At 37.5% G+C, this 14,482-nt stretch overlaps 1 protein-coding gene across 1 annotated transcript; it reads left to right on the top strand.

Moving 5' to 3' along the window:
* Nucleotides 1-621: 621 nt before the first annotated feature.
* NTS (neurotensin) lies at nucleotides 622-13,227 on the top strand (the record flags this gene model as incomplete). Its single annotated transcript, XM_082309219.1, has 4 exons — nucleotides 622-682; nucleotides 4,922-4,983; nucleotides 10,799-11,023; nucleotides 13,081-13,227. The coding sequence occupies 4 exons, from the start codon at nucleotides 622-624 to the stop codon at nucleotides 13,225-13,227; spliced, it is 495 nt and encodes a 164-aa protein (XP_082165345.1).
* Nucleotides 13,228-14,482: the final 1,255 nt, after the last annotated feature.

The raw sequence follows: 14,482 nt of genomic DNA, 5'->3' as shown, positions 1-14,482 counted from the left end.
CGCTGTAGGGAAAGCTAAAAGAGATGACAGACAAAGCGCATCAGACGACGACAGCACGAGGACCGCGGCGCTACGCGCGGTGCTTACGCTTAGGCGCGGCCGTTTCCCGCTCCTGACCTAGCGCACAGCACGCGCTAGGGGTCAGAGCAACGGCGGTAACTTTTTTTTTTTTCTTAATACTAAAAAAATCATTATTTCGGGGCTTTTCCAGATCAGAGGATAGTTCCCGTTCGGGAAAAACCCGCTCCGGCCGCGCCCCGCGGCGGTGGGTGCGGGGTTTCGCTGCGCGCCCCGCGGGGCTCCGCATGCGTCAGGCGGCGAGTGGCGTCAGCGCTGGCGGGCGCGGAGCGGCGGGGAGGGGGCAGCGGGAGCGGGGGGGGCTGGAGGGGGAGGGGGGAGGGCCCTTCATCAGGAGGCGATGGCGGCACCGCCGTGACATCACCCCGCGGCTTATATAGTTGGGGAAGGGTCCGGGTCCCCCGTCTGGTGCCTGCAGCCGCCTGCCAGCGCGCGTGCTGAGGACGCGGAGCGGCGGGGCTCTCTCTGTCTGTCTGTCTGTCTCTCTCTCCGTCTCTCCCCAGGATTTATGGACTTTACTTTCTAGAGGGCGGCGCGGCAAGGATGAGAGCCCAGCTGGTGTGCGTGGTGCTGCTGGCCTTGGCCTCCTGCAGCCTCTGCTCAGGTAAGCCCCTGGCGGCGCCCCGCACCGCCCTCCGCCCGGGCGCGGCCCCGCAAGGCGGGCTTGGCGCTCGCCGCCGGCCCCCGAAGTCTCTGAGCGGTGGGCGCTGAGCCGCTCCCGGAGCCTTGAGAGGGGCCAAAAGAAAGGAGGTGAAGTCACTTCGGGCTACCGCGGCTGTACCCAATGATCGCCAAGGAGCTGGCCCTGATAACGGGCTCTGGCCAGCATCATTTGTTCGGTCACTCCCATAACTTTCTCCCTTCGTGTAAGCCATTTCCCCTCACACCATCCATACCATGGCAGTTAGTGTAAGCTAGTCATTGGAAATACACATCAGTATAGACCATCTGCTTGATTATGCTGCCTTGTTTGTGATTTATTGAATGCCATGCATTTCCAAACTATCATAGAAATTATAATTTCTGCAGCTCGTATGAATAACTGCCATAATCCAAATCAACATGAATATAGATGCACTTTAGTCACTTTTTAGTGACAGCAATACAATTTTAGTATTCTGGGGAAAAAATTGCTAGCAACTGATCTGAAATTATGACAAAAAATGCTGAATCAGATGCAGATCGCACAATAGGAAGGTTAATGTAAATGCATTTCTACTCCAAGAGCAGTTGCTTTAGAAACCTAAAAAAAGAGGACCATATATTAAAATGCATTGCCTGCGCCTTTGGAAAATGACACAGGTAAGTGTGTGTCATTTATGCCCGAAGTTTGTGACCAAAAATAGGTATAGTGGCGATTAAACAGGTGTACACACACAGACATGAAGCAGAATAGGCTTCAAAATCCAGTCCTAACTAACTTGCAAATTATTTTAAACTCCACAAAATTTAAAGAGTAAATTTACAAGTAGCTTCATTTTTCAGCTTCAGTATTCAGGAGGAGTCAGAAGTCCTAATTCTCGCTTCAGATGAAAGTTTCCAGTTTGTATTTCCCTGCAGAAGAAAAATGTAGAACACGTAGTATCTGCATTTTATCACAGTTTAAACATAATTGTTCTGTATATTATAGAGAACTGGTGATCTTAGTGACAAGGCTTAATGTTTATTATTTTCTCCCCATATATTTGAAGCTTTTTAAACAAATACTTGACTAGTATTTTCAGTGAGGCAATTTCAAATTCAACTGTTTGTAGAGCCTGAATGAAAGCCCACTAAAATAAATAAATAAAAAAAAAATCAGTGGAAATTAGAATGGGCTCATAAAAAAAACCCAGAAACAAAATTATATGTGTAACCGACATGATGGTTTATTTGCTTGAAAATTTGAAATTACATTTAAATGAGAAATGGCATGGAGAGGCTTGTGTGGAGGGGCCAAATCAGTTTTAACTAATATAGACAGTTATGTCATAAAGAAAATGACCATTCATTTTAATTTTCTTTTGAAAATGTTTGCTCTCAGGGGAAAGTGTGTACTTGTAGAATGTAACCATTCCTGTAGAATGTGAATATATGAATAGAAGCTATATTTCTTGTCAATAAGAAGTGAATCAAGAGGACATCAAACTGTGTGAATTTCCTTCTGATTTGAACAATAATGTGTAACCAGACTTCTTATACATTGTTCTCTGAGAGTCTGCTCTTTTTACACTTCCACTCCTCATCTGTCTCCCTCACTCCTGAACTACCTGGATGTGCTCCCTTCTCCTCCTCCAAGCCTGGCTTTATTCTTCAGTCAAGGAATCTTGACCAGCCTCCTAAATAATGTCCTCCAGACTTCTTTTCTCAATCAAAATGTTTCTTAATACCTACCTACCTTCCACGTCTGCAGCTGTCTTCCAACCTCGATGGCGTGGAAGCTATCTTCCATCCTCTATAGAATATAAAAACCAAGTGCTAACCAGACACAAGTCCTTTCATTGTCCTCAGCTGGTATGACCCAGGACACCACAAATCATGATGCTGTCACACGTGTGCTGCTCACCCATTCACAGGAGCTGCTGCTGTCATTAGTAGAAATTCAGCTGAGGTGATCTTGTGCTGCCAGCAGAACTTTGGCTAATGGTAAAGCGGTTAAGAGATCAGGTAACACTGACAACCAGTAGTGCTGAACGGGCTGAAAGGCACTGGGTTTGTGATTAGTTGCTAATGATTTGCTGTAATACTGATCTACAAACCAGTCTTAATATTTTCAATAACAACTCCAATGAAAAAAGTAAGAATGAATGAATGTAGTGCGCTGGTAATGCGGAGGTGAACAGGAGCATCACTACAGAGGAGGATGGGCATAACACACAGAAGTTTTTGATGACCTGAGTAATAGAAACGAGAAGCAGTGCAACGGTAAAAAATGCAATAGCTTAGGAAATAACAGAAGTTCCTATTAAAAGCTCCTTTTAAGAGAACTTCCTATTAAAAGCTCCTTTTAACAGAAGCACAGCTGTTGGAAATATCTGGGGAGATAAAAGACTTGGTCATATTATCTGACTTTTTTTTTAAGAGATACTAAAGTTTTTCAGCCATGAAAGACAAACAAAATAAAAAAAATGTGTAAGAGAGCTACTTCCTGTAGTTAATGGTAAGCATTAAGGTAGTTAAGTACTGAGGCTTCTGATCCAAACTGTGCTATGCTGTGCTGCCGTGAGATCACATCAGGCACAGAGGAGGGCCACTCTGATGAGCTGGGGAATACAAGGCTATTACAAGAGAGGAGAATAGATGAGAGTCTCATAGCTCTGGGCATCACCTTTCAATGAAGTATTTATGGGATTTCCAGGGGAATGGTTTATGTCCAAAAGGCACAGTGATCTTGCATTTGTTTGCTAATCACCATGTAAGCACACCCTAAAAATCTAAGCTGGGAAGGGCTGTGATTGCTTTCAAAAAATACATGAGTTGGGTAAATATTACAAATAGAAAGGTATCATTTATAGTGAAGGAAGTTATATACAAACCATTAATAAATTTGTAATTAGAAATAAATTAGGCTTGAAATTAGAAGGTGAATAACCATTGATAGTTTGGAAGAATTCTCCAAAGAAGAAATAGAGTGGTGGTGGTGGTGGTGGTGGTATCTTGTTATTAAGATTGAATGTGATTGATTTTTAAGAATATTATAATGCTTGGCTTTCGTGTGCTAGCAGAAATCTGACAAGTTAGCACACGTTTGTATAAAAGGTCCCTTGCAGTCTCATGTTCTGTGAAAGGTAGTGACGCAACATGGTGATGATCCCTGAAATGAAAGCATAGGCAGAATCTATCCATGGATTCTGTGGTAGGGTGTTACATGCCAACAGCATTAATCATTTTAATGAAAGTGAGGTGTGACTTATACGAATATGGAATAGATTTTGGTTTAGTTTGGTTTTAAATATAAGCAAGCATATCGTTTGGCTTTGGACTGCTAGTATTCCAGGAAAGCTAAAAGCCATGTGGAACTGTTTTGCCTGAAGACTTAACTGATTTCTATACACATCCCATCTTTGAGCTGTGATTGCTGCTACATTTTCAAGGCACCAGGTTTTCCTTGTGATTCTGTACAGCACAAAGCAGAAAAGTTTGTGTCTCTTTTCTCTTTCTACAGCAATTTTTAGCCTATTCACCAAATCACAGGTCTTGCACGTCTGCTGAGCTATCAAAGGTCAATTAAAGTAGTAAAGAAAATCCTAAGGCTTTCAGTCAGAATACTTTCTTTTGGTGTATGTGTTGTCAAGAGCTTGTATCACAAACTGGTCAAGCTCAATTCCCTCATATCAGTAAAAATATTCTTAATTTAACCAAGAATAATCAAGACTAAATCTTGCCAAGTAATTATAACTGCTATTCACTTATACACTTAGCTGCTACTTAAATGAATATTCTTTGAAAATAAATATCCAAAATCTTCTTCCAAGGTAAGCAGAGATGACAAATAGTGATTATGAAAATCATACTGATTTTGAATGAGGAATATTGCAGCAGTTTTGTTTACTGAAAGGGCTGTAGGTTAGTGGGCTTGTCTACCAGTGAACTGAGATGAATGAATCATTTAATTCACTTCTCTAAGCTTGATGATGCTTTAAAAAGGTAGTATCCATTTTAACATAATGTTGCTGTTACCTGAAGACTCCTCACAGTCCCTCTAGATCACTTCGCTGTGTTTTTATCTAAGAAGTTGTTTGTTTGTTTTTGTTTTTTTTTTTTGTTTTTCAAAATTCATTGATATATCTAATTCTGTATGCTGAATTGAAATGTCCGTAATTTATGATGAAATAATAAACATATGTTTCTGGTTTATTCCCAGATTCAGAAGAGGAAATGAAAGCATTAGAAGCAGATTTATTGACCAATATGTACACATCAAAGGTAATTATTTTTCCTCTTTTAGCTGACGGGTAGGGAGCAAATGAATTCTCATTACAAACCCAGAAGTCTTTGCATGAAGTAATAACCTATGGTCTAGACCAAAAAGTTCAATGCTAGACATTACTTTGGTGCAAGATTTTCTCCAGTTCAAAGGAAATTTGAAGGTGTTGATGTGACACACTAAAAGTGCTCCTCACTAGTAATGCTGGTACTTTCATTAAACTGTCAAAACTGTGTTAATGTGCAGAGATGTAAATTTATATGAGGAAATGTGTTTCCAGTAGGATTATGCCTGATGAAAGCTAAATTAACCTTGAGTCAAATCCGTAAGTGCTATTTTTATGCAGAACTTTTCCTATAAGCATATAAAATTAAGACAGTCATAAAGCAAAAACTATTAGTACATATGCTGATTTTGGTTTAGGAACTTAACCATAGTGTTAGTATAGGAACATGGGGACATGACTGTGAAAATATTAACCTGATAAATTACATTTCCTTGACAAGTTGCAAGACTATGAGCGATGTACATGTTATTTAATACAAATAGACAAAAAATCAGTTCCAATCTCATATTGCAAGGTGAAGCGGCAAGTGTTTCACATATGTATTGAACAGGCTGATAGACAAACACTTTCTCAACACTGTTATTTTCCATGAATGATCTAATAAATATATATGTCTAATATTTCTTCAGCAACATATTAAAGAACAAACCCTGAAACAAGTGCCATGGACTTAAGGTTGAATGTTTTAGTTCTTTGTTCTAATGAAGTTCAAGTGGTACTTAAATTCAATGGAAAATAAAATGAGAAATGAAAAATTTCCCTAAAAAAAGAATTTCATAAGCCAATGACTAGTTGAAGGTTAAAGACAAAGCCTGCCTGGAAGAATTCTGTATTTACTGTATTTGCTTGTATATGAACTTTTTCACAGGAGCCTTTGAATAGACTAGAATAAGAAATGAGGCCAGAAAATACATGGTTTTGATCTGGTCTGGCAGTTCTTAGGTTCCCATGTTCTTTACTGGCATGGTACTTAACCTTAGATGCCAAATAAACCTGTTTACCACTCGCTTCTCTAAAGTACAGAAAGATTTAATAGATATTATTTTCCTGAGACAAATTTAAATGTAGGAGGCTGACAAAAATACTTCTCTCTCTGTGTGGCAAAGCATAGTATGCCCTGGGAGGAAACCCTGCAGCTATTGGTATTTCTGCTACTGACTAGTGGAACTGTGAACCTAACTTCCACTTCCATCTTTTTGTCCCTCTCAGCACAGAGCACAATCTCAGGTAACTAAAAATGCACAAATATAGTACACCAGCTAATAATGTAATGATGTTTGCCATCATACTCTTATATGTTGTTTAACATCATGTAGCTTGCTATTCAATTTTCTTATGGTACATACCATAAGTCAAGTGACATCTGAAGTTCACAGAAGCCGTAGATGCATGGTGGAGGCACTGATTTAATTCTACATTATACTGCCTTAAATCACCATCTAAAACTCATTAGTTCAATATGTATTGTCTCTTGACATCAAAGTAAGGCATGATGGAACCACTAAAAAGGGTGCATAATTGCTTCTACAAGAGGCATACCACTATTCCATTCATTACTGAAATGACAAATTCTTTTTATTTTTTTCTGTTGTCCTCTGCTAGCTTTTAACCCTCATCAGAACCAAAGTATGATTCTGGTGTGAGAGACAAATTTGAGGATGGTATGTGTAATAACTGTCTTGTAGTGTGCCTGAGATCTGGTTCCAGTTGAGGGCAATTGCTGTTAAATTTCATTAACCATGTTTGACACTGACTTGGTAATAAGCAGCAAGGGAAATCCAGACAATTTAAATAGCATTAAGACAGAGGGAAAAAAAGAAAAAAAAAAGAGAAAAATTTATGAAAGCTCAGATCTAAAACCGCTGCAAAGTGGATTATCACTTGTGGTTCTAGTATTTGACAGAAAAAATCTTCATACTTGTGAAGTATAGCATCAAGACTACAGCTAGGGTTTAAGCACACACCTTTTGCAACATTCAGTAGTCTACCCAATATTATGGAAAGAGTTACCATATGCTTTTGACTTCACAGACTGCTGTCCAGTGTCTACTGGCCCTTTTCAAACTGCTCTTTAAAGTCTTCTATACGCTGAATCACTCTCAGTCTTTAAAGAAGTATGTCCATGCTTATTACCTCTCTTCAACATTTAATACAATTTATCACCCTTCCCTGTTGTTACATCTTAAAGAAGATACAGGGATCAAACAAGTCCCTAAAATGCTTTATCTGTCTTTCCTCTAGGATAAAATCCAAAGAGTCTTTTGGAAAAATTAGTAAGACAGCACAACCTGAAGTGTCACAAATACGCAGACAGTTATCTGCTGTCTCTCTTTTGTATCAAATAGATAGCTCTATTCCCAGCTTCCTAAATGCTTTCCTGAAACCACCACTTGCATGAAGAATGTCCTGAACTCAAACAAGATTGAGATGATGTTAAAGAAAAAAAAAAAAGAAAAAAAAAAAGAAAAAAAAGAAAAAAAAAGAAAAAAAAAAGAAAAAAAGAAAAAAGAAAAAGTGTTTCCTTGAAGAATATATCATCACTAGAATATACTCCACCTTTGGGATCCTCACTCATATTAATTTTCTGAAGTCTTGGGCCCTCACCTTCTTACTGTTGTAGGATGCCTATTGCTGACTGTATGTGCCCAGGCAGTTTAGCTTCCTTGCCTGAGGCAGATGAGGTTACAGCTGCCTAGGAGTTACTGGCTTCCTGACTTAGTCATCACATAAAAAATCATTACATTTACAGGCATTAGTATACGCCATGGAAGAACTTCTGCTGTAACAGAAGTCAGTACCATATCTGCTTAAAGACAGATAGTATTTTTGTTATTTCTATGGTTACATTGTGAACAAAATTCAGCTACTATTCCGAAAGGGAACCATAGAGATCCTCCGTTACCTTGGATTTTGCTTGGTTATGAATTTGTTTTTCATTTGCTTTCACTAGATAAAGACAAGAATATAAAAAGCAGAGAAATCAACTTTCTTTTTGTAAAAAAAAAAAAAAAAAAAAAAAGGCATTTGGGAGGTATGTATCATAATATAAGAAGTATCTTAAACTATTAGGGGTATCATTCAACCAGAAATTGAAAGAAAAAGATTATAAAAAAAAAAAAGTTATAACTTGGGATTCTCTCTAATCTTTCATAGGATAAGCCTGTTGTCAAAGAAGGACATATTCTCAAGCTTGTTTCAGTTTCTTAGATGATTTAAAATTCTAAATTTAAAGAGCTCCATGTTCAGATAAAAAAAAGAATTCACTCTTGACTGAAATTCTTAATGCTTTATAGTCTCATTCTGTGAGCTGGCAGAAGTGTAAGTCAGAAGCAGGTGTACCCAAGTAAAAATACTTTGAAGTGATATATGCGTGGTATTAATGGGAATTAGACTCCCTTAACAAATGAAGTATGCTTGCAGGCAGCGCTGCAAAATTTTTTTCCTCTAACCTTATAAGTAGCAGCTAAGACCAATTTCACCTAAAGAAGTCTGCTATTTAAGTATTTTACTAATATACAGAGGAAGGTTCCTTTAAACAGACATGCATCAAACTAACATAAAGTAGTGACTTTAGATCAAAAAGATTCTATAAATTATGCGAGAAGGCATAACAAAATTTCCCTGTCCTTTCCTTTTCTCTTCTGTTCCCATCCAATGGAATATTTTTTGGTTTTTTTTAACTCAGAACTCTCACTTGCTCACGTAGCACTCCCCCTAGATTTTATTCTTCATTGCAATTTAGCTATTGTAGTGCTAGTTCACATTTCTTTTTGTATACCCAGGAGAGAGAAGTGCACTGGAAAAGCCTCCTAATTTGTCATGGAAAGCTCCATATTTTTGTATTTCACAAATATTTTAAAATAGACCAAGTAAGATTTTAAAATTGCAGTGGACACTTGCTCTTTTTGCTAGTTTAACTTCTGTTAATTAAATTAGACATTCTGCAAAGAGGTTAATTTTTGTTTTGAACCTGTCACATCTTTTCAAATAATGCAGCAGACTAATTAGGCACCTGGATGGGACAACAGATGAGCTCAAAATAAACAATGTAGAAACATTTTCAAGCTTCTGAATAAGATTTGAAATTTGTTTTCTTCTTAGCTGCAAAGCAAAATACTGTTGTTGGGGTTTTTTTGAGCCATGTCAGGGATCTGAAAACACAGTGGTTTTGTTAAAGGGCTAAATTATTCTTATTTTGAAAGGCATGCATATATCAGATGTATATTGGAGTAATGATTATGGGCAAAAGGGAATTTTTTGTAACTAATGGTAATAGAGATGCCAGCTTTTCTTCTTTCTTCCTCACTCCTCTCCATTTTCTTTCTTTTCCCTCAAAAAATAGTGAAGTGTGCTGAATATGCATAAATCTTGCATACAACACCCCTTTGTTAGGAAGGTGCTTTAAAGAAACAACAGATTATGTGATTACCTTATGTTCAGCTAAGTAAGAACTGCATCCACACTCTTAATTAATGCTGTCAGTACGTAAAAGGCAATGTCTGTGTTAATGTAATACCTATATTTAACTTTGTACATCCAGGAAAAGAAGCAACTACATTTCAGTTTATAGGTAAAGTGTTATCCTAACGTGCACAGCAAGGAAGCCCTTGGCAGTAATAAATAGGAATTTGCTATTTGGCTTTTGATTGGAGATTGCTATGTCACCAGTTCTAGTTTAAGGAAACTAATTTCTATATTCACCACTAAAAGGAATACAATTTGAAAGAAATAATTAATAGTGGGAGAACCAAGAAAGTGGCAAAGATATCAAAAGGAGTGAATGGGGTAGGAATTAGGTTTTTCACTTACTTTTTTCTATTAATAATCAAAACTAAAGAAGACTACTGCCACAGCTGATTGGAAAGAACAGTACCAGTAGAAAAGTAAAGTAAGTATTTTTCTCAATATTTTTTAAAAGGCTTTAAAAGTTAAATAGCTCCTAAATAATGCCAGATACTGCAGCAAGCAAAATTTGAGACAAACCATGGTGAAATTTGTCTATTTCTGTCTTTCTGTAACATCTCTAAACAGGTCCATTATGGACCACCTAAATACAGTTGGTCTGAGTTTTTCCATCAAGTTACCAAATCAGGAATACATTGTTTGCACAGCTCTGTTTCCTCTTTGCTCCATCTTCATCTAAGCCTGTAGACCTTCGATTCGCATCTCCTAGGCTCGTGACTCTCCAGCATCCAAAACTCCTGGGGCTTACAGATTCCATAACTTCAGACCCAGCCTCATCAGACAGCTTGCCCTGAAGCAGGGACTCCATTCCTTTTCTCAGGGAATTTTGAAATGACTAGTATTTGTTCTGAACTGGGGAGGAGTGTCTAGTTAACCACAGGCATCCACCTTGGATTCCAGTACTGGGAATTTATCCAGTGCTTTTGACTCATTGTCCTGATTTACACCTGTGAATTTATATTATATTAATTTCCATCTGTGTGTTTGTTTGCACCTGTGCAGAAAGACTATGAAATGCTACCATTCTGGTTTGGTAGCAGTTTACTTTTTCATCGTGTATGTCTACCTGGGGGGTAAGGCTGTGGGGAAGCAGACTTGGTGTGTTTAATAAATGAGTTGTCCTAATTTCAGCACTCTCTAATTATTGTCTAAAAGTTGAGCAGATGAAAAGTACTTCAAACACACAAACTTATTCCTACCAAAATGTTTGAATGTCACACATTATTACTAAAAAACAAAACAAAAATTGCAACATGTTAAATAGTGGGTATTTGTATTTTCAGATTAACAGAGCAAAACTTCCTTACTGGAAAATGACCCTGCTAAATGTCTGCAATCTTGTCAATAACATAAACAACCAAGTGGGGGAAACAGTAGAGGTAGACGAAGAGGATCTTGTTTCGGGAAGACAGTTTCCTGCTGCTCTGGATGGCTTCAGTTTGGAAGCAATGCTGACAGTATATCAACTCCAGAAAGTTTGCCACAGCAGAGCCTTTCAGCATTGGGAGGTAAAACAAACTCACAAATGCATGTTTCAACTGCTATTAAACTCTCAGGCTCTGTTTGTAGTGATGTTTTAAAATCCATATCCATGTGACCCCCATCACATTGTCTGAGCTTTCCTTCCCTTTTTTATATTCTCTAATACCTCTAATATGCCTCTTACTGAGAGAGTTGTGAATTAATGTAGTTTCTGACAAGCTGAGTGTCTGTTTTTGTATAACGAGCCATGGATAAATGAGAACTATTCTTAACTACATACTTTCTCCACTCTTTGTAGACATTCCAAGGAAGCAAACACATAAAAGTGACCTCTATGCCAGAACACAAAACTAATATCTGCTTAACAGATGTGAAGTTACTGCAGATTTATTGAGGCATAAATAAATGTAGGCAGAGTTTCTGAAAACCCTTTTAACGCCCTAAGGCAAACTGGATTCAAAATGCACGGACACATGCCCATGTGTACATGTAATTTTACCAGGTACTCTGAGCTTCTTATCATTGCTAGGAAACAAGTAGCAAGGGAACTCTTGTTTTTCACTTCCCCACACTTAAAGAGGGCCCTGGAAGTTGACATTGTGATTGTATGAGGATTGCTGCTCATAAATAGTGACTGTTTATAGTTATTTGTGATATTTATCTTAGTGCAGTGATCACACAGAGGCACACTGGGCACAATCCACTTGCGTTGTTATATATTACACTAAAAGCTGCTTTGTGTAGCAAAAAATGTTATGTCAGTGTCACTACCCGCTTTCCAGTAAACCCAGTTTCTTCAGCTATTGCAGGTTCATGCACAGTCTGGCTGAATCTTGATCCTCTTTTGTTTGTTGAATCACAGCTCTGTGTTTGCAGGCTTATTCTCAGTCCTTCATATCAGCTAGCATAGTCCATAAAAAAGACTGCAACATCTTTGAGAACCAGAGTTTTCTGAGGACTCTCTTCATCAGTACATTTATTGTTGAAAAGGAGCTACCATAGAACTGGCTATATGCAATAGCCCATATGACTTAATCACAGTTCCTGACTTTGCAGCCGCATCGCCTCTTGTGGTAGTTGGGGATCATTACTCCTAACAGTACTGCATGCGAAACCGAAAAAAAAAATTCCTCTCTCAGCTTAGGAACACGCTTATGCAGTGCAGAGGTTTATAAGACACGATAAAAGAAGAAGGGATAGAGCCAGAGGGAGAAGGATTGAAGAAGGCTTGAAATAAACAATTTATGTAATGAAATAAGTTCTTGTGATCTTATTCAACCAGGATTGACTCCAAAGTCTGTTGAAACCATGAGAGTCTTTCCATTCATTTCAATACAATTTAGATGAGCACTCATTTATTAAGTAATTAAGTGAGTAACAGAGTTTGATTGCTTAGGGAAATACTGAGGTGAGTGTAAAAATGTTTTTAGTTAGCCTTTCAACCAGATGGTAGGACTGTACTTGACCATAGAAGAATGTGGTGAGAGAATGGATGAAATCTCAACAGACAAAGCAAGAAAAAAGCTGAACAAAACACTTTAAAAACTCCAAGTAAAACTCAAAACACAGTTATATAAGAAACTTTGATTGACAACATTTTGGCTTTTTGTGCTTTATTTCATTTCTTATTTGTTTATTACACATTTTGATTTTTTTAGCTGTAGGAAGTTGCAGATAAAAATATTGCTCAAAAGCTGAAACCAGCAAGCAGTGGGTGTTTTAGGAGGTGTTTAGCCTAAATGAGTGATTACGTGACAATTATTAGGAAGTTTTCAGTCAATTTGAGTTTTAGTCCAAGGAGGACATACCAGCTTTTCTCTCTGGTCAAAACCAATGATCTGATTTGTTTCAGTGGAATTTAAATATCATCTCCGTAGGATTCAGCTCATCTTTAGCCTGATCTCAGTTTTGTGTCTTGAGTTTTGGGCTTTTTTTTTTTTTTTTTTGAAACCTGCAACTATTATGGTAAAGATTACTCTTGGTGGCAGATGTTAAAATAAAGTTTTATAAAACTTTCTAGGAATTGATAATCTTCACTACCAAAAAAAGCTGATAATAGTGTGTCTCTTCTTGCATCCTACAGTTACTTCAGCAAGATGCTTTTGATCTAGAGAACTCAAGCCAAGACAAGGAGATAATGAAAAGAAAAAATCCCTATATTCTGAAACGGCAGCTACATGTGAACAAAGCTAGAAGACCATACATACTCAAGAGAAGTTCATATTACTGATACAGCAGAAGAAAACAATGTATATTTAGTTTATAGGTAACTGTGCATTATGGTTATCTTATTTAAATCTAAAATCATACTTGTGTGAAAATATACTATGGAAAATCATTAAGATGATAACATAATTGTGTCTTTTTTGCAATTGCTGTTTCTTGATTGTGATTTTTTCCTACTTGAGATTAATTGGACCAATACATTTGCAAATAAATCTAGTTTCTAAGCATGATGTATTGTACAAAACTGAGATTTCAACATATTTCCAGCAATATTGTAGTCTTTTCCTATTTTATAAAGCACACTGACATACACCAAGTAAATTGTTATTGTCCATAAAACCTACTGAGAATCTTACAATTTCTTAATGCAACACGTCAGACATATATATGCTTGCAAATTTTTGTATAATACACTAGTCAGAACTGCCACAATATTTTATATATTGGCAAGTTTAATTTCTTAGGGATTAGGTCTAAGGAAGGAAGGAAATACTATCAGCTAACTGTTAAATGGCAGTTTCAAAATTCATATTTTAAATAGCCTGCTTGTAATTGAATTTTAAGTTCTTGACTCCTAACTTGCCACTGAAGAGTCATAATTTAAGAAAACAATACATAAATGAGACTTTAACAAAGTATGCTAGTGAGAACAAACCTAGATGTGCTTCAGAGTCTTGTGTATCACCAACTAAATAAGGAAAACAGTTTATTAAATCAATAAAGGAATTTACAGTGTTTACCTAAATCTATGAATGCTAAGGAAAGAAAAAATAAAGAGAAAAAAAAGAAGCTGATTCATGCTCCTATGCTGTTACTGTTAAAGTCAAAATACTAATCCGGTTATATGAGAAACTTGGGAGAAATATTTGAAAGAGGAATTAAAATTAGAACATCTTAAACTTAAAATTAAAAGGCATTTGCTTTCCCTCCCTCTACAAATTTGTAATAACAACAGGCAGTTTCAGGGGTTAGAGACAGTCTTGGAAGCTGATGGAGAGGGAAGCTCCCAGCATGGAAAAAATTTTTTTCAAGCCATGAGGAATCAAGTGCCACCTGAAACATACACATTTTCCAGCACTGTGTCTGTGATATGTACGTGAAACTTGGGATCTCAATGATCCTGGGTTCCAGTCTGGAGGAAAACAGTCTGAAAGAGCTGGGTGTCACAACAACGGTCAAAATAGAGGGATAGTCCAAGATCCAGGAAGCCTGGATGCTCATACCAGGAGGCAAAAAATGGGACAGACATTGCTTTTGAA

Source organism: Platalea leucorodia (genome assembly GCF_965183815.1).
Source record: "Platalea leucorodia genome assembly, chromosome: 4".
Classification (NCBI taxonomy): domain Eukaryota; kingdom Metazoa; phylum Chordata; class Aves; order Pelecaniformes; family Threskiornithidae; genus Platalea; species Platalea leucorodia.
The sequence above is the reverse complement of the archived record's forward strand: the minus strand, read 5'-3'. Positions and strand labels throughout refer to the sequence as shown.